The 23,335-nt window shown below is 40.2% G+C and overlaps 1 protein-coding gene across 5 annotated transcripts in view; it reads right to left on the minus strand.

Moving 5' to 3' along the window:
- Positions 1-21,692: 21,692 nt before the first annotated feature.
- SYP81 (syntaxin of plants 81) overlaps positions 21,693-23,335 on the minus strand; it is a 31,361-nt gene continuing 29,718 nt past the window's right edge. For all 5 annotated transcript variants that reach the window (XM_089155519.1, XM_089155518.1, XM_089155516.1 and 2 more), the window contains one exon: positions 21,693-22,208. In XM_089155519.1, coding sequence (XP_089011645.1) covers positions 22,065-22,208 — 144 coding nt within the window. In that variant the 3' untranslated portion in view covers positions 21,693-22,064. The remainder of the gene's footprint in view (positions 22,209-23,335) is intronic.

A 23,335-nucleotide genomic window follows, 5' to 3' on the forward strand; every position in this document is an offset into this window, starting at 1 on the left:
TAAAAGGTTCGGAAGAATCAAATTAACGTTCATGAACGCATCTCTCTGATGTCCCGAGCGTTATCTTCATTTAAGGTACAAGTTTATCTACATGATAACTTATCTCATTCTTAAATATCTCTTACGTGAGAGAATAGACAATTCCCTGGGTACGATATGAGAAAGTATTATGGTAATTAATGGAAGAGTTCGAGGAAAAGGAGGCAAATTTCTATTTCATTATAGAAAGCCGTGGGGGGCCAACCCTTACACAAAAAAAAATGAAAGAGATGGCTTCCTATTGTTCTTTCTCATTATCGGCCGAAGGATCTTTGTCTGTGGCAGGCTTTGGAGGTTCTTCGGGAAGAGGCGGCGAATCAGTCTGCTGGAATGGGATCCTCTTCTTCCCAAACCCAATCGGGGAAAGGCAGTTCAAGCTTCTCAAATATTTCCTTGTGACACACGCTCCAAAAGGGAGTTGTGTCAAAAGAAGGGTTAAATTTAAGAATCTTTTTCCAAACATCATTCTACCCCTCTTGATAAGCTTGAAGTTTGAATGAACCCATCAGGTCAATGAAAGGAACGTTGTTCAGATACTTCCAAATGCAATCCCTCCGAAGATCTTGTGAAAGATGTTCAGGTTTGATGGGAACCGCCATCTTCTTCAGACGTTCTTTATCCTTGGCTTGAAACTCAAGGCTCTCAACGCACGTGGTAGCAAGATTTTTCTGCTTCTTGGCTTTGCGTTCGGCAGCAACTGCACGACTGATCGACAAGTCAAGTTCTTTCCTCAAAGAACTAATGGCCTTGTCATTTTCCTCCTTTGACTCTTCGGCTGCTTTCTTCAACCGGTCAACCTCAGAATTGGCTTTCGCCAAATTCTCTTCACAAGACTGCAGCAAGGAGCCTCTACGACCGACTTGGCTCGAGGCCTCCATATGTTGGTAGAAGCTCAACATGGCATTCCTAGGAAAGCAGGAGAATTATCAAAAATCCCAGGAGAGACTACAAAGCAAGTAGTAAAAACTCAAGAAAAATAATACCTCTTGGAAAGACGAACCAAAGCGTCGTCCTGCAGGGTTTCTAAGGCTTGCCGATCGGCAGGCATAAGGCCGAGAGAGCTCCATTCGGCATCCTTCTCGTGGTCCTGCGTGACTCGGTCTGTCACCGTTAGTGACACCTGAAGGATGAAGATCTCCTCAGAATCTTTATTCTTTTTGGATTTTTTCGGGGCAGAAGCATTGACCAAGTCATGCTTCCTTTTGGTTCGGATGGGAGAGGGGGCCTCGACCTCTTCTACCATGGGTTTCTTCCCTCTCCCCGAAGCCTTAACCACTGGCTTCAAGTTTCTTATACCCTTGTAAGAAGGGTCGGGGGGAGGCATGGAAGCCACCTGTTCTACAGTTAATGCTCGAGGAGACCGTTGCTCCGCAGTCACAACGGCCTTGGCAGCCTTCACTCGAAGGTTGTCTGGATTAATTCTTGGAGGCACTACAAAGAAGGACAAAAGTCAGAAAGTTGAAAAAGTTCGCAGTATATTCAAGAAAACGAAACGTGGCGATTAGAAAGCTCACATTGAGCCAGCCCCCAGTATTGAAGAATGGAGTTGTATTCCATCTCATATCCATGTATCTCTTGATACCATGGAATTGACTTGATCTTCCTGACACCAGCTCTGTCTTCTTGGGATAGTTGAGGGACCCGGTTGCCCTCAGAGTACGAAGTATATAGTTTCCAGGTGGTCGGGAAGTTAAGGTCTGACTGAGGCGCTCGGCAGAAAAAATACCGCTTGCGCCACCCTTTGTGATTGGAAGGGCAGTTCCCTTGGCAAGAATGCTGCCCAACCAGTCAAGCTCAACTTTTGTTGCGATTGGATCGAATCAACCCTCTCATCAGGAGTAGGGGCCCTAAGATGGTATGAGGAAGGAAAGTCGAAGCGTTCGATGGCTAAATGAAGGTTATCTTCAGTAAAGGAGGAAGCCGCAGAACCAGGTCCATGAGTGGACTTGATAGGTTGTTTAAACTGCCCAGAGGATTCAGCAGTCGCCTATGGAATTTTGGATGGCCCAGACTCAGGAAGCGCAGAAGGAGCCTTACCACTTTCTTCTGCCCTTTTCAGTTGGCTAACTTCTTCGAAGTCACGCCAAATGGCAGTTAAGGTTTTTTGGTCACTATCCAATTGCTCAGGAGGGACTGAGGCAAAGGCCTCGTCACCAGGGTCGCCCTTACCAGCACTAGGTTCAGGAGGAATTTCGGAAAAAAAAAACCCTACCACTTTCCATTACTAAAGTCTGGTTGTGGTTTTTAACAAGAAAAAGAAACCTGGAGACGAAAATAAAGATCGCAAAAGAGTCAGTAGACTTACTAAATCACTGAAGCAGAATGCTCGAGAATGAGAAGATCGTTAGAGTGCGAAGAAGACGATGAGGTTTCAAACTTCCAGATAAGGAGAATGAAACCTACGAAGACAACGAACCACTTTTAAGCATTCGCACGAGTGATCGAGGATGTGTATGATCGAGATGGACTCAACATCAACGATCGAGATTTAGAGACGGTTCGAAAGTTTGAACTCACGAATCAAAAACAGGCATTCAGAAACCGTCATTTTGATTTCGTGAGCAACGATAGTTTCGGCTGCAAAGGATGCATGGCGTCACCCTCACAAAAAGTGAAAATACTCACAATGCTCGAGGAAAAAGCGATACAGCCGCATTAAATGTGATACGACATTTAATGGGTTGGGGATTATGCAAAACTATTGTTCGACAGAGTACCCAAGGCAAAACCAAGCCCTCGGGATCGTCCGAACGCTTGGTCTGGGGGGCTCGTGATATGGAGAAAATATAACCGAACCTTGTTCAACCTTGGTTCGATCCTCGAGTCCATCGGGACGAAAGGAATCTACTCGCTTCCGAGCGAGCCGCGTCAAGGAGATAGCTTGCTGAGGAAGAAAACTAACTCAGTCACAAGCACGCCCTAATCCGCTAAAATCGGAATGGACTAATTGTCAAAAAGATAGGTAGTAGCATTCGGCGGCTGTTACTTATTACTATTGTATGGATAACTACCATATAACAATCGTATGATCGAAGGAGTCATCTACTAGTCCAACCTAGTAGGGATCTATCACTCAATGGATCTATCCATTAAAATCTGACGACTATCCGAAGAAGGCTCAAATACATCCAACGAAGGAGATTCGAAGGTACACTCTATATAAGACATCACCTACTCACAAGGTAGAAGGACATATACAATCTGAATCGTATTCTCGTTATTCATTCCTTAGCTCTGTGCTCAAGCAGAGCCGTTTGTGATTAAGTTCATCAGCTGACTTAGCCTCGGAGGTGGACTCCCGACCCCAGCATTTGGACCACATCTGATGTTCGTTTTTGCAGGTCATCCATAGGAGATCTAAGGGCTGAACAGATTTTGGATACATCACATGGTATATCAATTAATGACTTCAAAATTCATAAAATAAAATGATGTTTAATATGATTGTTTTTCAAATTTACATTTGCTTGAATTTTTTTTTCTTTTTATTTTTTCCCCATATATTTCTACGTGCATTTGCACGTGCGATTTTTACTAGTATATATATAGATACTTTCTCTTTTTAGAAAAAAAAATCTCTTCCTACTTTTTTTTTAGAAAAAATATCTTCCCTATTTTATTAGAGGCTTTTATTAGTGATTTATAAGGAAGATTGTTTAAGATTCAAAAAAAAAATATATATATATATATATATATACATATATATATATATAGGTTTATATATATTTATTTATATAGGTAGATATGTTTATATATATATATATATATATATATATATATATATATATATATATATATATATATATATATCTTTTTTCTTTTATAAAAAATATATATATAAAAAGCGTACCAATAATTTTGAGTAAAAAATAAAATGACAACAAAACAAATACAAAAAAATATGACATTTAAAAAAAACAAAGGATGAAATAGTAAAGTGAAAGATTTGCGGAAAAAGAAGAGTACATGCTTTTATAATAGTTGTATGATATATATATATATATATATATATATATATATCTATAAAATATATATTGGTACAAAGGGACTTTATTAAGCCGGGGGATGGAGATATTAATATGCCTCAGCAAAAGTCAAACCCACAATCTCTTCACTAAGATGTGTTGGTTTCAATCACTAGAACAGCTCAGCATTGGCTGAGAATAATATTTTTAAAAACAAATATTGGAGGTCTCGGTTAGCAAAAAATCAAAGTTTTAGAGTAAAACCGTTGGGTTGGCTTTGTCCAAAGTTTAAGCTATATAATTAAAATTCGGGAGAGAAACAAAAATTATAAACCATTTTGATCGGCTCAATTAGGAGTAATGAATGCCTCCCAATGGGGAGGTTAGGGTTCAATCTTCTCATGGTATACTTAATGGTTCCAACCCCTCTTCCCAGTAAGTTAATATAAATCACCATTTTTATAATTTAGCAATTGTAATGGAATAAATCTATCTAGGTACTTGCAAGGGATTTTAATTTTCTAAGCAAATAACATAGTCTGAGACGCCCAAAAAATTAGACACTACGTTCCAAGACACCTGCACCCCCTATAAAACAAAAAAAAGAGCCGTTGTAAGATTAAACTGTATGTGATACTAAAACTATTTGTGTATCCAAGACTTCTTGTTTGTGATCTTGTGTTGAGCGTAAATTTTCAAATGAACAAAGTCTGACCTAGGGTGGTGGGGGAAATGTCTCCAACGATCAAATCAATGACAACACAATAGTTGAGACTCTTGATGTTGATTTCATAGAATATTCTACATAATGTGGACTATTATTGATTATAGCATACTCTTATTAGGTTTTCTAATTGATCTGATATGAGAGTAATACATTTATTAAAACTCTAATATGGACTGGTTAGTAGTAGTGATCACTAGATCTTAATGAAGGACCTAATAGGTTTGCTTAAATGGGTGTTTGTGATTAAACAATAGATGGATGGATAAATCAACAGGTTGAAAGCTAGACTAGTTTGCAAAGGGGTTTATCCAGGCCTATGATATTGATTATCAGGAGACTTTTGCCCCTATTGCGAAATTGAACACTGTCAAAGTTCTGTTGTCTATAGCTGTGAACAAATACTGTAACTTGCATCAACTAGATGTAAAGAATGCCTTCTTACATGGGGAGTTAGAGGAAGAAGTCTATATGGAAATCCCACATGGTTTCTCCGATGATAATACTACAAGGAAAGTTTGTCGGTTGAAGAGATCAATTTATGGGTTAAAACAATCTCCTAAATGCTAGTTTGGACACCTCTTGAAGGCAATGACTTCTATTGGGTACAAGCAAATCAATGCTAATCATACACTGTTTGTCAATAAGTCATGTACTAATATCACACTTCTTATTGTTTATGTGGCCAATATAATCATCACAGGGAATGATGGTGAGGAAATTCAAAGGTTGAAGGACTTTCTTGGCAGGGATTTGAGATTAAAGATCTAGGGAAGTTACAGTACTTCTTTGGGATTGAGGTGGCTCGATCAAAGAAGGGTATATACCTATCCCAAAGAAAGTATGTCCCAGATTTATTATTAGAAGTGGAAATGTTGGAGTGTAAAGCAATTGATACTCACTCCTATTGAAGCTGGAGCTAAACTTAAGGAAAAGAGGAAGAACCAGTGGACAAATGAAGATGTCAAAAGCTAGTAGGGAAGCTTATTTACTTGTCTCACACCAGGCCAGACATCACTTATGTTGTGGGGATAGCAAGCAGTTCATGCATGATCCGTATTTAGCTCATATGAAGGCTGTTAGTAGAATATTGCAATATTTGAAGGGAACTCCTGAAAAATGAATACTTTTGTCACTCACTAATAATCTAAGAGTAGAAGCATACACTGATGCAAAATGGGCTGGATTTCCTAACTGCAAGTCAATTTCAGGTTATTGTACCTTTGTTGGAGGTAATATAGTTACTTAGGGAACTAAAAAATAGAATGTGGTAGGTTTATCCAGTACTTAAGCTAAATATAGAGCTATGGGTCATGGAATTTGTGAGCTATTATGGTTGGAAGGCTTGTTAGAAGATATTGGAGTCTAAGTTCCAAACCCTATGATGTTATATTGTGACAACAAGGCTGCCATTAGTATTGTCAATAATCCTGTACAACATTATCAAATTAAGCACATTGAAATTGACTGGTTTTTTATCAAAGGAAAGTTGGAACAAGGGCTCATCTGCATGCCTTTTGTGAGGTTTGGAGACCAAGTGACAAATATTTTCACTATGGGTTTGAAGGAAGGTTCCTTCCTATTGTAGGCAAATTGGGCATGAGTAACATCTATGCCTCAACTTGAGGGGGAGTGTTCGTTGAGTCCTACTAGGAGTCCAACTCTATTAGAGTTTTTGCTCATGTAATTTGCTATTTTCTTGTTATCCAAGGGTATTTATGTAATAGTGTTCTTTCCACTTTATTATAAATAAAGACTTGAGATCACATTAATCAATTAAGTCATTCTACCAACATTGTGTTTCTCAACAAACTGTTAATTAGAAGACCCCAAAGTCTCGCTTCAATCCGATTTCGAATCGGAGGAGAAATATGGATTTTTGCCTAAAACTAGGTGGACCGGGGGGTGTTGAACCTGTTCAACCAATCCTATAAGCCTATGTAACTGGCCATTCAACCAGTCATGTCCGAGAATTGTATTTTGAACCACTTTTGAACTCCAAATGATTCCTAATTAATACTTACTCTTTCTCTTATGCAACTAGGGTTATTTTGAGCGTAATTACATACACGTGGGTGTGATTGGTGGAACTTTAAAGAGCTTATACTAACTTGAAAGGTGAGGAATATACTTAACCTTATCTTGTATGTTTAATTATGTTAGTTAAATTTCATTTTCAATATCTTGCCTTGCATTAGTATTTATTATCTTGTGGTAAGAAAGTATGTTTATTTCTATGTTTTCTAAAATCTTGTGAATGATGTTATGAGAATGTGTGGGATTGGTTTGAGACTTAGTTCTCTTATATCTATCTACCAACTAGGGTTGTGGGTTCGCCCATTACCCTGGTGACTTTACATGAGTATGCATCTAGACCTAAGTACATGAATGCTAGGTGTCCAAAAATGTTTGGCTAGATAACCTCATAACTACTACTACCCTTCTGGTAGGGGTATTGAAACCGATTAATCCATGATGTAAGTGGATGGGTCCTTTGAGCATCAAGCAAGCCCACTGCCATCATGAGATGGTAGGGTTGCATATAATAGATATGGGCTCATGGGCTCTCAAGACCGGTAACCAACCTGTGAGAGGACATGGAGAGAATTATGTTCATTATATGTGGATGACCATAGGGTTGAGAAATGGAATCAGATGCCTCCCGTTGAGGATCCCATTTCTAGGTGGAAAATGATACTAAACTAAGTTGATTGGTGCCAAAGGGGAAGTATCTGGACCATATGTAGTACGAGACCGTATGACTATGCATTGAGCCTAAAGTAGTCATTGACACGCGCCAATTCTCATGCCAAACGGTGATGTGAGCGAGTAGTGACTTACATCCCCAACCACGGATTGATGTGAGTTGACCCAACAGCTGCGGAGAACCCAATAGACGTCTCTTGTTGAGAGAGAGTGAATGAGGCCACCAGAGGAGACTGGTGTATGACTTAATGCATGTCTACCATAGAGACTTCATGATAGGGTTAGGAGCATAATATCATAATCATTCATATATCATATCATTATCAATAATTACATTATTGATAGTCATGTTATATATGTGGTGTTGGATCTTGTGAACAAATGCATGATATGATGTTGAGTTGACTTCACTAAGTTCTGTTGAACTCATTCCTTTTATATGTCTGTTTTTATTAGAATATATTGTAGGTTATGAGGACTCTTTCCAAATGGAGGATTCGTCGCCAGTAGACTTTCTTGAAGGAGTGACTGAAAAAGATGTAAACACACATGGTGTTTCATGCCCGTGCCAAGACTGTTCTTATGGGGCTGGATTTCATTAGAGAACCAATTTAATTAATTCCACTGAAAACAAACTATTATTCCTTTAAACTTTGATATCTATTTTGATTAACTTTAGATAATGGATGATTGTAACCTATTGATAATTTAAATTTGATAACTTGTTACTTACACTTGATTTATTCTTGTCCTTGGATTATGCTATATCATATGTTTGTGTGGGTTTGTTACTGAACTGAGATCCTGTAGAGTATCACTCCCATGGGTATTTGGGTGTGAACTGGATTCGGCAGGGTGGGGTATGACACAGACATATCTAGTAATACTGCAAAAAAGGGGGGGGACAATACTAGAGATTGGAGGGAGCAGAAGATGGGGGAGAACAAGAGATTTGAGGAAAAACAACTTCTGTAGGAAAAGGATCAGAGGAGGGAGATTAGAAAACCTAACATTCAACCTCAAGAACACAATCTAATGTAAATCCCATCACAAACAAAATAAAAGGAAAATACAAAAGATCAACATGAGTGAAATAATAAACAATCAAGAGATTTGTTGAAGAAAATTTACTTTAGAATGACGAATCGGTTGCTACTTGAGAAGTCTCCAACCACCAAGAGGAGTTCGTTCTTGCTGAAGTAACATTAGGGTTTGAGAGTGAAAAGTGAGAAAAGAAGGGGAAAAAACATGATTTTCATAAAAGAATGTGCATTAATAATTTTACCCTCACCTTGACTTGAAAATTTAAGTGAACCTGTGCATAAATGAGGAGAACTCACCATAATCCATAATGGATAAAAAGTCTATTATGGATTACTAATAATAGATGCCAGCACTTTAAAATAATGAAGAATTTCCACAATTGAAAATGATAATAGATACCAAAAAGAGCCCTAATAAAGAGTGGGATGGAGGATAGAAAGATGTCTAACTGCGTGATTATCCGTGTGAGGAAAGAGGAGGCGAAGTAGGAGAAATTGTACGAGATACTAACGTGATTTCCTAATTTAGAATTTAATATTAACCGTCTGATATTAAATGGCCAGATGTCACAATCCCTATGACTAATTGTAGGGAATTGCAATTGCAAGAACAGAAATTACATACAATGTTATCTAGAAAGGTCTCAAAACCGAACCCAAATTAGAAACTTCGTCCCCATATTTCTGTTTGGTAGAAAAATAATCATTAACTTCATTCCTTCTCAAAGGCATGGTCGTCCGACGTTGTTGGTATTTCCACACCATTGCGAAGGTGAGTCTTGGTGGCTTGGTGTCTTCCTCCTGTTGGGACTCTTAAGTCAAATGTCGATGCTTCTGTGGGCAAGAACAACCAAGCCTAGGTTGGTGTTGTCTTTCGCAACTTGGAAGGTGGTTTTGTTAGAGACTTTGTGAGTCGAATTGGGGTGGCTTTGGTGTTAAAAGCTAAGCTAACAGCCATATGTGTTGGTTTGAGGTTCACTCTTAACAAAGGGCTTAGTCCTCTAATGGTAGTGTTTAACTCCATGAAAGCAATCAGTCTTTTGACTGCTCCTGATGAAGAGAGAGGTAGATACTCTAGGCTTATTGAAGAGATTAAGGAAAAGTTGAGGTTTTGAGACATTAAACATTTAACAACTAAGTTTTTGGGTTGTAATTTTTCTTTTTGTCTTAGGGAGATTAACAGTTGTGCTGACTTCTTCACCAGGAAGGCAATCTCCTTGTCGAGTAAGACTGACTGACCTATTTCTACCACTTGGTTATCCTAGCTTTGTAACTTGGACTTATCTTGCTCTCTTCTTTTGGAATGAAGACCGATTTTACAACCCCCCCCCCCCCCAAAAAAAAAAAAAAAAAAAAAGAAGGAAGGTTGAGGTTGGTATCTTGAGGGCTTGTGAACCATATAAACAGATAAGATAACCACGCTAATGATAGAATGTTCACATTGCAAGCCCATCCATGAGAAGGAGACATTTTTCTAAGATCCCCCTAATGTTATTTTAGCAATCCGCTAGGTAGAGTCTTAGCAAGGCCCAATGCCTCATAGTAATGGTAGTTAGTTTTCTCTCTAGGGATGGCGGCTTCGTTAATGTATCAAAAAAGTTCCGAAAAGAAATTAATCCTGATGCATCCAAAATCTGCTCAGCCCTTAGATCTCCTTAGAATGACCTGCAAAACAAAAGCGTCAAATGTGGCCCGACCGCTGGGGTCAGGAGTCCACCTCCGAAGGGTAAGTCAGTCGATGAACTTAATCACAAACGGCTCTGCTAGAGGCGCAGAGCTAAGGAATGAATAACTGGAATACGATCTAGATCATAAGCATCAGAGTGTGTATGTCCAAATATGTGTGTATGGATATGGTCCTCCTTACCTTGTAGGTAGGTGATGTTTATATAGAGTGTTACCTTCGAATCTTCTTCGTTGGATGTACTTGAGCCTTCTTCGGATAATCGTTGGATCCTAACAGTTAGATCCGTTGAGCGATAGACTTCTACTAGTTTGAACTAGTAGAGGACTCCTAGGATAACCTCACGGTTATTTGATGGTTATCCCTTCGATAGTGATAAGTGACAGCCGCCAAGTTGTGTCTGCCATCATTAGGGTAATTAACCTAATCCATAATTCGGATTAGGGCGTGCTTGTGGCTGATTTAGTTTTCTTCCTCAGCAAGCTACCTCATGAACCCGGCTCGTTCGGAAACAAGTCGATTCCCTTCGTCTCGACCGGAGTCGAGGGTCGAACCATGAATGAACCAGGTTCGATCATATTTTCTCCGTATCACGAGCCCCCCAGACCAAGTGTTCAGTCGATCCCGAGGGCTTGGTTTTTAATTGGGTTCTTCGTCAAGCAATGGTCTTTGCATAACCCACTAAATGTCATGTCACATTTAATGCGGTGGTCACTTTTCCCTCGAGCATTGTGAGGGCAATGCCATGCGTCCTTTTGCAGTCGAACTATTGTGGCTCACATAACCCAAGCGACGGTTTTTGAATGCCTGTTTTGGATTCGTGAGTTCAAACTTTCAAACCATCTTCAAATCTCGATCGTCGATGCCGAATTAATCTCGATCGTTCACGTCCTCGAACACTCTTGCGGGTGCTTAAAAGCGGTTCGTTGTCTTCGTAGGTTTCATTCTTCTTGTCTGGAATTTTGAAACCTCGTCGCCTCCTTCGCACCTTCTCGTTCTCGAGCTTTTTTGCCTCATTAAATCAGTAAGTTTACTGATCCCTTTGCAAAGTTAACTTTCTGTCTCCAAGTTTTTCTTTTCTTTTTGTACCGTAGTGAGACTTTAGTAATGGAGGACAGTAGGGTTTCTTCCGAAGCTTCCCTTGTGCCCAGCGCTAGTAAGAGTGATAATAGTAACGAGGCCTTTGTTTCTCTTCCCTCTGAGCAGTCGAATAGTGATAATAAAATCCTAACTGCTCTATGGCGTGACTTCGCAAGAAGTTAACAGAAGAGATTAGAAGGAAAAGCTGAGACTTCTTTTGCCCTTCCTGAGTCTGGACCATCCATGACTCTTAGGGTGACCACCGAGTCTTCTAGGCAGTCAAAACGAACTTCCCAATCTAGTGGTGGACCTGATTCTGTTGCCTCCTCGTATAAGGAGGAAACTCTTCTTTTGGCCATCCAGGGTTTTGATTTTCCTTCCTCTTACCATCTTAGGGCTCCCAACCCTGATGAGAGGGTTGATTCAACCCTTACAGGAGAATTTTCCCTATATATAGATGCACTGGAAAGCGGGGTTCGCTTTCCTTTCTTCAATCCTCTGTTTGCAGCCATTCTGAATCACTGGGACATTTGCCCTGGAATGTTCCTTCCCAATAGTTGGCGTCTCATCGTCGGCTTCTTAGGTTTATGCTTTGAACTTGGCATTACGCATTCTCTTGCTCTTTTTGTGCATTTTCATCTTCTTTCTATCTCCCATCCTCCTGGTTGGGTTGTGCTTTCCAAGTGCAATAAGACTGAGCTTAACTGGAGGGGCAGCATTCTTGCTAAAGAAACTTGCCCTTCCAATCACAAAGGATGGCGCAAGCGATATTTTTCTGTCGAGCGCCTCAATCAGATCTCAACTTCCCGACCGTCTGGAAACATTATACTTCATACTCTGAGGGTAACAAGGTCCTTCCCTTATCCACAGAAGACAAGACGGCCGTCAGGAAGATCAAATCAATTCCATGGTATCAAGAGATACATGGATATGAGATGGAATACAACTCCATCCTCCAGTACTGGGGATTGGCTCATCGTGAGCTTCTTAACCACTATCTTTCAATTTTCTGAGAATGATATGCCATTTTGCAATCTTGATTTTTGTCCTTCTTTGTAGTGCCACCTAGAGTGAACCCTGAAAATCTTCAGGCAAAGGTTGCCAGGGCCATTGTGACAGCTGAGCAACGATCACCTTGAGCCTTAATTGCTGAACAAGTAGCCTTTGTTCCCTCTCCCGACCCTTCCTACAAGGGTATCAGGAACTTAAAGCCAGTGGTTGAGGCTTCGGGAAGAAGGAAAAACCAATGGTGGAAGAGCCAGATATCCCCTCCGCCGCTCGAACTAAAAGGAAGCATGATTCAGTTGGTGCTTCCGCCCCGAAAAACTTCAAAAGGAAAAAAGATTGCGAGGAGATCTTCATGCCCCAGTGGACACTGACGCAGACTGATAGGGCAACACAAGACCCTGAGAAAGCTGCAAAATGGAGTTCTCTTGGCCTTCTGACTGGCTGATCATCGAGGCCTTTGAAGCCCTAGAAGATGATGCTCTCGTTCGTCAGTCCATCAGGTATCGTCTTTCTTGATTTTTCATCAATTGCTTTTCATAATCTTTTATGAGTTCTTTTGATAATCTCCTCGTCCTCAGGAATGCTGTGTTGGGCTTTTATCAACACATGGAGACATTGAGCCGAGTTGGTCACAATGGCTCCTTGTTGCAAACTTGTGAAGAGAATTTGGCGAAGGCCAATTCTGAAATAGATCGGATGAAGACAGCAGCCGAAGAGCTGAAGGTGAAGCACGATGAGGAGATGAATTCCTCGAAAAAGGATCTTGATTCTTCAGTTGCCCGTGTTGTTGCTGCCGAACGCGAGGCTAGGAAACAGAAGAAAGCTGCTACGTTGTTTGGTGAGAGTCTTGAGCTTAAAGCCATAGAAAACGAACGTATACTGAAGATGGCAGTTCCTAGCAAGCCCGAACATATTAAACCAGAGCTTCAAAGGGATTGCATTCGGAAATACCTGAATAGCGTTCCTTTCACTAACCTATTGGGCACCTCGAATCTAAACCTTCCTTCGACACAACTCCTTTTCATGAGGTGTGTCACAAAGAGATCTTTGGGAAGCTTAAGTTGGCCTTCCTTGACTGGGCTTTGAGAGAGGATGATCCTTTTCTAGCTGACCCGAATTATGAGGAATATTTTGCTGATTCACCGCCCCTTCAAGAAGAAACTTCACAGCCCTGCGCTGAAAAGGAACCTGAGAAAGGCAATCCTGAGAAAGACTCATCCGTCAATAATGAGGAAGAGTCCTAGGGAGTCATCCTTTTTTTTTTTTTTTTTTGTAAAGATTGAACCTCCACAATCAATGAAAAGAGAACTTTTCCAATGATTGCCTTAATTTTTCCTCTCATCTTATATCCAAAAACTTGTCTTGGAAGTAAAATATAAATGATATAAATTATCACTTAACTTCTTGTACCTTGACGAGGGATAACCTTTGGGATATCATGAAGAGGCGTTCGGGAGAGATGTGTTTGAGCTTCTGTCTACTCCCAACTGCTCCTCCATTTATTGCGAAGTCCAAACGTTTCTCTGCCCTTGTATACCACTCACCTCTCCCAATGAGTTGGAAATACAAATATTATTTAAGTGGTGGCGCGACGGTTGGAAGTATTCTCGTATCATGTGCATATGTCCACGTGGCCTTCCTCTGACCGTTGATCTTGTTTTTTGAAGAATTCGAAGCGTTTCTTCGATCCGGTCCTTTGGTTGCCTTTGGCTCTCAACCATCGCCTCATTACCTAAGGCTATTTAAGTCCCTCAAGGGTACTCCTCATTTATCCTGCTATCTGCAAGTTAGATTTGCAAAATGACATTCTGTCTTCCTTTGATGCACTCGTACTTTTCGTATTCCAACAATATTTTCGATCAGCATCTGAACAAGTAAGCTTTTTCTTTGTTTATGTCACAAATCTCCTCTCCTTCCCCCTGAGTGAACTCCACAGTAGTAATACTTGGGGTTCTCTTAATGGGTATTCCGAGTAGTTCATATTTGACTGAGAACTAGGGTTTTCCCTTTCTTTGTATGTTGTTGGATTTTCCGTACTTATATTGCCTTTTCTGTACTTGCAGTGCCTCCCAGAATCAATTTGAGCTTTATTAGGGCGAAGTCCTGCAAGAAGACTATCCCAGTACCGACGCAGGTTGCTGCCAGTGAGATGATTGCATCTGGTGAATCTTGTAAGCGTAAAGAAGACTGTTGTTGGTGAATCTTCAAAACTAATTCCCAGAGTTTCCCCTGGTGCTTCTCCTACGCTCCCTCTGCCTGAAGAGACCGTTCAATCTTCCCAAGAAGATCTTGATCCCTTCGCCGCTGCCTGTGTTGTTGATGCCCCTGCTGGAGAAACCATTCGGGATTCTCCGAAGGAGACCCTTCGGACATCTAAGGCAACTATGTTGGCATCTGATGAAGGCGCAGTCCCAGCGGGTGCTGCTTCTATTTCCAACTCTAATGCTTGTTTGGCATCCTCTTCTTCTCCTTCTCTGGAGCTGGAGGATTTTGCCACTAGGAAGCGTCGTCGGTTGGTTCCTGATGTAGCTCATCCTTCTCCTCCTCTGAGGAAGTCTGAACTAGTGTCAAATGAGTTTGGCAAGGCGCTAGAGTGGTGCAATGCTGCTCAAATGCCTAGCCAAGAACGAGTTCTTTCCAAACTTCCAGACGATGATTTTATGAAGTCATTGGTGATGTAAGTTTTTATTCATTACCTTTTGATTTTGAAGACTATTGTTTTGCTCCTGACTAACTCGGAAGTTGTTGCAGGAGTCTCACTGGCAACTTCCACAACCAAGTGGAAGCAGCCTCTAGACTCAGTAAACTGAGTAATGAAGTTTCCAAGCTTCGGGAAGACTCCAAAGCCAAGGATGTTGAAATTGCTCGTCTCAGGAGATTAGCTTGGGAGGTTGCAGGAGAGAAAAACTTTGTGATTGAGCGTCTCCGCTCAGATTTGGATGGTGCCAGGGAGAAGATCCGGCGGATGGAACGAGAAGCAGGAAAGTCAGGGGCGAAAGGATCTGAAGCGTTACTCCAAAGGCAAGCTGACATTCCCTTGCCCGAATCCCTTCCAACTGACGTTCGCAGAGCTTGCATCTTCAAGTATTTGCACAGTAAGCCCTTTGTTGACATGATGAATGCTTATAACTTGCAAGCCTACCGGGAGGGTGAAAACGAAGTATGAGAATCGATATTAAGGAAAGATCCTCATTTCAACACAACTCCCTACAATGCTAGTTGTCATCCCGAAGTTTTTGCAAAGCTGGGTCTTCCTCTTCCTGACTGGTCTAAGGATACGAACGACCTTCTACCTCCAGATCTAGATATCATGCATTATCTCGATGATTTCCCTCCTTATGCTCCTCTCCAAGGATTCAGTTATGAAGAGCTTGCCTTGAATGCAGGTTTGATCAATAATCATGCTTCTTCAGGTCAAGCTGTATAAAGAGTATGGAATTACAGAGGATATTGATAACATGCTTTTTTCCGACTCTGTTCTTTTTCTTGAATGTGTTGCTTCTTGACTTTGTATTACTTCTGGCAAAGCTCTTTCAATCTTATAACTTCTTGATTTGACCGAGTGAAGATTGTACCCCAACTCTTGTAATCTCATGTGTAAGTTTGATGTAAAGGTTGGCCTCTTCTGGTCGTTTAAAGAAATAAAGAATTGAACTTCATCTTTGAACTTTGCTAGTCACTTGAGTCATTGTTGCAGTAGGTCTTATATTGCCTTTACTTAGAGATTTCGGAGAAATTCAATAAGTTTGAGAAGGAACTCACTCGGGTTTGAAACCGATGCCTTGTAGAAGGACCCACACGGTTTTTAAACCGATGCCTTTACTTAAGGATTTCCGGAGAAATTCAATAAGTCTGAGAAGGAACTCACTCGGGTTTGAAACCGATGCCTTGTAGAAGGAACTCACTCAGGTTTTAAACCGATGCCTTTATTTAGAGACATTCCGAAAAGATTCAATAAGTCTAATAAGGAACTTACTCGGGTGTTAAACCGATGCCTTGTGGAAGGACCTCACTCGGATTTTCATCCGATGCCTTGACTTAAGAAACTCCGAAAAAATACAATAAGTATGAGAAGGAACTCACTCGGGTTTTAAACCGATGCCTTGTGGTTGGATTTGTTCTTGAGTGTGGTGTATGATACCCCCTAATCAAAAGATAGTTGTTGAAAACCGGTAATTGCATTGATTGAGTTGAAAATTGTTACATCATGAACGAAATTGATAATATTCAAGGATAATATTTTTTTTCAGATGTCTTGCATTCCACGAACGATCCAACTCTTTCTGGGTTGTCATGTTCTTCAGCTTGTAAGCTCCCGAACCGACTGGTTTTATAACCATATATGGTCCTTCCCAAGAAGGATCCAATTTTCTTTGATGGCATGGATCTGAAGCTAAGGTATTTCTCAATACCAAATCTCCTGCTAAGTACCGATGATTCTTCACTCGGGTATTATAATGTGACACTATTCTTCGTTGATAATGTTGAGTTCGTGCTATTGCTTTTGCCCGAACTTCATCCAACAAATCAAGACTATCAAGCAGTCCTTGCTCATTTGCTTTTTCTTCGAACTCTCTGTCCAGCAATGTTCCCGCCATTACTTCCACAGGTGCCAATGCTTCGGATCCATAAGCCAACTTGAAAGGAGTTTCTCCTGTGGGTGTTCGAACTGTAGTTCGGTAGGCCCACAATACATTATGCAGTTCTTCAACCCATAAGGCTTTATCGGCTTCAAGTCTTCTCCTTATTCCTTCAAGTAGCGTTCGGTTAGTAACCTCTACTTGTCCATTGCTTTAGGGGTATCCCACTGATGACATACAATGTTCGATCATGTAAGTTCCACAAAACTGCTCGAATTGTAGACAATCAAATTGGGTACCGTGATCAGTAACGATTATCTTTGGCATCCCAAAGCGATAGATGATCGACTCAAGCACAAACTTCTCCACCTTTCTTTCAGTAATTGTTGCCAAGGCGTTGGCCTCAACCCATTTAGTGAAGTAGTCAATTGCTACTATCAAATATTCTCTTCAGCCTGATGCCTTGGAGAATTTGCCCATGATATCAATTCCCCACATCGCAAAAGGGATGGGACCTAGAATTGACGTCATGGTTTCCGCTGGGCGTTTAGATACTGTATGTATTTTGTCTATGTGAAAGGCTGCAACTGTTGTTTCTCTCTTTCGCTTTGTAAAACAAGCCATCAATTGCTCCATATGCAATATTTGCAAGGGGAATTACTCTGGCAACACAGCACCTGAGTGTGCCAATGCCAATGGGAGAGGCAAAAGCATCTAGAGGGCATGGTTTGTGCCTTCCGTGTGTTTGGTTGTAGGGGCCACATCCCCACTCCAAACCATTTCCCTTTCATGGAAATATATTATTACTGTTATAGAGAAGGCAAGAAGGATAAAAAGCAGAAAAATATTACCCAACTCCTTCAAAGAGAAAAAAAATGACTCTAAATGCTTCATGAACATTTGGAAACTCAGATGAGGCTCTTTCATAATATTTGCATTTGAAAAGCTTTTAAAAGGAAAGTTATTGTTTCTAACTTGGAGGGGGAAAAAAGAAAAAGAAAAAAGAAAAGCAAAGTTAATCGTCGTAATAATAGAATGAAAAGTTATTGTTAGAACAAACACCACAAAATAGCGAATAAAAAAAAAAAACAAACAATGAAAACACAGAGATTTAACGTGGTTCACACACCGATGTGGTATGCTACGTCCACGAGCGAAGAAAAAGAGTTTTTCCACTATGTAGAAGAAGAACAAAAAGAGATTTCACAACCAATCGCCAAGAATGACGTTACAAGAACTCTTACCCAAAACCCTATATATATACACACACACACACATATAGACTCCAATCGGGTAAACGGGTCGGGTAGTACCGTACCGCGGGGGCTCTGCCCCCCGTATCTCCTCCACAAACTGAGATCAATGGTGGGCTCCAGGCTTGAGCCTATCGACCCAAGCCCTCTGCTTCCACCCCAGATCTCCTGCAAAAACGGGTCATTCTGGTCGCCCACCAAAATATGTCAGTGTCGGTCCATCTTTCAAAATCGGGAGTACAAGAATTAAGGTCAAAACATAACAGTTATTATGTTCCTTCAAATCAAAGCATACCGAAGAGCCATACTCTCTAAGTGCTCAAGCTATTCTTGACCCCAACCTAGCGATTAGAGGTAGCATCAACATGTTTTTGATGAACAAGATATACTTTTATTATGCTAGTACAACAATCGTGTGAAGCTACATTGGATCCCAAAGAAGACAAATGTTATCAATAATGCTAGAAGAGCCAAAAATGAACTCATTAATACCCACCTACTTCCCTCTAAGCAATCCTACTTGAGTCCATACTTGAGATGAGCCCAACCTAGCTACGTGTGTCTTTCCTCACTACTTTGGTCATTATAGACTTGCTTCTATCTCATTTACGACCTTCAATTTGAACCACTCATTACCTCATAGTGGTGCATCACAAGACATCTGTTGGATGTGACCCTTGCTACCTCAAATGACTCTCTCAAAGCTTCTCATCCATGAGGCTACCCTCAACTCAGCTCTAATTTCTTCCTTCCTTAGTTAATCCATCTTAGTCTTGGTATGTGTGTGCCGCTTCATATGAAGGCTACTTCCTACTTGCTGTATATCCTTCTTCACATCCTCATCTCGTGCACAGTTAGGTTATCTAGTAGTTGCTGCTTCTTAACTGCCCGACACTCTGCACCAAACTCATGTTCTTGCTATGCAATTTTATGATGTCATAATCCAAATAAATATGGTCAGCCACATTAATGAATGGATATGTATTATCTGCAGGTTGCAAATGTAGCCAGCTCCGATGACCAGACCATTCAGAATGGTCTAAACTTTGGACACTAAGCCTTGACTGGTTGTTTCACATGTGTTACCATGCACAAGCACTGTATCTGATTAGTTACGTATTTTCTGCAGGTTGCAAACATTGAGAATGGAAGTTCAGGCACTTCAGCTCCAGAGGAAAGGTCCAACCAAGGGATCGGATCTCTCTACTTTCATTAATGGTCTCCACCATTGGCAAAAAGCATATACTCTTACTTCATATATGCTGGAGGTGACTCTAAAAGGGTCCCATGGGCTAATCCAATGGGAAAAGTTTTCCTACCACTTCCATATTTGGCAGAAGATGACCATGATGGGCCAGTTCCACTGCTTTTTGATCATATACTTGCAATTTCTTCCTGTGCAAGACCAGCATTTGAGAACAAATTAAGGTTACCATGTCAGTGCCTCTTGTACTGTCATTTGAATGAAAAGCTCTCTAGATCTTCATTTGTTTGTGCCCCTTGATTGAGTCCTTATAAAGACCCAGCCATTCTAAATTTCTTCTGTACTACGTTAAGAAGAAATTGAAAAGAAAGGAAACGTCATCATAATGTGAGTGTTAGTATATACATGAAATGACCGACCTCAGATGGTTTAAACTTGTGTACATAACTGAGCATGTGAAACCTTGGTTGGTTCCAATATCTTACTGTGGTTGATCTTTTATTGTTTATAAAGTATTGGGGATAAAGAAACTACAGTTATCTCATAAATTTTCTATTAGCTGTCCTCAGGATCTTCTGTCTCATATCCTTATTGCTAAACAATAAGACTGCAGTCAAAAGGACGCAAATTCTTGGTGTCCAATGCCATTTGAATTGGCTTGACATCTCTGTGGCATAAAGTTGGAGGTTGAGGGCGGGAGAGAGAGAATAATGCTATATAGTATTGGCTGAGCATGTTCATGTGAAGAATTTGTTGTAGTGAGTCAAGTAAATTAATAACTGAAGGGTGTTGGGGGAAGAGAGGGGTGGTTTCCTCTACTTTGTCAGTTAATCTCAAGTTCGTTTGTGGTGGTAATTGTAATATTTCACTGGTTTTCTATAGTTATTTATATAAAAAAAAAAGCATTGCTAGGTATATTCAATGATGTGAACCTGGATCTAGGATTTGATTGATTGAGGACTAGCTCGTAGATCTAGGTCTTCCCTTAGGATCCTCTTCAAGAGAATTAGCCACCTTCAAGGGTTTGTAATACCCTATGGTTGAAGGTAATAGGTTGGTCTAGGCCTTCTAGTTTTTGGAAAGGTATAGTGTTAGCTAGGTTCGGCTAGGGTTTGGTGAACCAAGTCTGAAAACCTTGCTGTACGTCTTGCTAATTTCAGAATTGGATATACAGGTGTAGGTTTTGGAATTTAGGTTTTGACTGGAATTTGGGTTTCCAGGGTTTGGAAGGGGGGGGGGCAATTAAGGGATAGGGTCAAGCGCTAACTGGGTAATAACGATGCTAAACCTAAAAGAGCTTGAGGTTTGGATGAAGGGTTGGGGTTTGAAAATTCTAGGGTTTAGGGTTTCTTATTGGAGAAGATAAGTAAGTTGCAGAGAATTCTAGGGTTTAGAGGGGAAGAATGGGGCTGGAACCTTAGGTCGAAGGTTGGGGAATTCTGATTGATTTCCTCCTTTACACTTTAAAGCGATTCCTAGAAATTGGAGGATGATCCAATGGATGGATTCCCTCAAATTAAATTTGTGTGCAGTAAATGATGAACATTTAGTCGGATCAATTGCAACAATTTTAGAACACTTTCTTGCTTTAATGGAGAGGAGAAAGAATAAGAATAAGGGATAGAAAAGGGCATTCTGGCTCACACTGTGAAGTGTTTGGATGGATCAAACACCAATTAGCTTTCATTTACCACAGGGTTTCCTTGACCAGACACAAGGTTTTTTTCAATGAGCAAAATGCTTTTCATAATCAAAATCTGCATACCAAGCTAAATCCCTTGCAAACTTGTATAGAAAACTAAAAAATAAATTCAGAAAACTGAAAAGCAAAGGCCTAGCCCAATGCTTAACTAATATGACAAATAGGTAGCGTAAACTGACTAAAAAGCTGAGATAACAAAGGAAACTAACACAACAAAGGACGGGACCTATAGAACCCTTATCCATTTTCATTCTCATCTTTGGATTTCAAAAAGAAATTAATTGCTACCCTTTTTGGGTTAATTGATAGGGCTAATAGTAGCAAGCATTGGTATTCTCAAGCACAGTCTAAAATTAGATTAATAATTTGAAAAATTACAAGGCAGTATTACTAAATAAAACTCATACTAAAAGCCCTTTTTGATCAAAAAGGGAATTTTATTTGGTAACTATTATTTAAAATAAATTATAGAATATAAAATATATTTCGTAAATAAATAACCATAAATAGATAGGCTTTGCAATATTTTTAAATGTAATGCATTAAAGGGGTTACATCATGTACTTTGCATTTGGGGTTTTACACTTGATTAAAATATTGGATGGGTTCATCATTATTCACTTTTCCCCCCTCCCATTCTTTTACCCCCCCCCCCCCCCCCCCCCCCCCCCCCCCCCCCCCCCCCCCCCCCCTCCCCTGACCGTTTTGATACTCTACTCTGAAATACAAAGGGAGACAAGAGAGCTAGTAATTCACATTTTTTTTCCCTGAGAACCAGTGGGAAAACTTTTGAATGGGAATGTAAGAGTAAATACCGACCAAGTACAGGGGGAAGATATATATTTTCCCATAATAGTAGAAGGGCATAATTGACACTTCACATCATTGGAAGAAGCTGGCCAGATCCATGCAGTTTTAAAGACCACGGTTCGTATCCTGCATGCATTTCATCTCTCCAGTGCTAGCAATTTCAAGGAAATTAATGTAAAAAAAAAAAATGCTAATTCATGTAAAACAATTGTACACAGAAAAAAGAAAGGCAAACCCACCAATTCTCAGGGAGAATAACTTGGTTTCTAGCTGTACCAATCTAGGAACAGGATGGAAAATGTAAGTACAAACAAGAAAAGCAGAAGAAAGGTTCGGCTACCACTGTTGCGCTGAATGGCTTGGGACAGCTCCTTGTTGCCCATATCCACATTCTTTGTAGCTTCCACTGCCTGCAAGCAAGAACATCTAGATAGGGTAGGAACAAATACAGGTGTGGTAAACCAGAACAAAACTGACAAGGCAAAACAAAATGCAGCAAACTAGGAGTCCGCAAAAGAATGATGCTGATGGCTTGGCATTCAAATCATTGATGACACAACTACAGAAGTAGAGGTCTCGTCTGTTTTTTCTTTTCTTTTCTTTTTCATAAGAAATATTTAGGAGCATCTGTAGAATCACCAAAAAAGGGACTTGGAGCACCCAAACTCATCGATCTTGGATTATTAGTTATATAGACAGTAAACTGTAATGTGAATTCAGAACTCATCGAATGGGAGTAAATAATAACCGTTGTAGGAATCTACAAGAAGCAGGATTCCCTCACACCCACCCACACACGAAAAAAAAGATATCAGTCACATGATTCAACATAAAGAATTTTGGGGTTGGAAAAACTCTCTTTCCAACATAAATACCTTACGAATTCAGCAAATGCAAGATCAACAAGAACCCAACACCCCTCCCCCAACAAAGAGAGGAGATTTTTTTACATGGTTAGGCAATCTACATACATCCAACAAGTATTTTCAAAGAAGAAAAGAACAAAAACAGAGGTACAAGCATGCAATTTTACTCCAAAACCTATGTTCCACGTACACTTTTTCTCTCTTCCATTTTCTACCTTGGTTTCTCCTCTCTCTCTCTAGAGTCTCTATCCTTCTTGCTTCTCACTCTCTTTTTCTTTTCACTCAAGTTATGTAAGACACCTCTCTTCTCTTCCTCTCATCTATTCTTTGGATCTCTCTCTCCTCTAAGAAACCTACTACACACTTCTTACAAGGTGTGTCTTGTAAAAATTATACCTTGCTTAATGAATTCAAGTCTTCAACCACCAAGTGCTTCCACTTGGAAAACTCGACTATGTTAAAGACTCCTCTCTTCTACTTAAAAGAACTATTTTCGCCTTTTATTTATATAGACAAACCATATTAAACAATTGAACCAACCATCAACCAGTTTAGATTGAATCTCCCAAACTCACAATCTCCAATTTGGCTCCTATTATAGCACCTGAGAGACTTCTTGAACCTGAACTCCTTTCTCTATATAATCAACTAAAGAAACCTCGCACATGTTC

Source organism: Hakea prostrata, chromosome 5, assembly GCF_041222555.1.
Source record: "Hakea prostrata isolate BN-2017 chromosome 5, UWA_Hpros_2, whole genome shotgun sequence".
In the NCBI taxonomy this organism is placed as follows: domain Eukaryota; kingdom Viridiplantae; phylum Streptophyta; class Magnoliopsida; order Proteales; family Proteaceae; genus Hakea; species Hakea prostrata.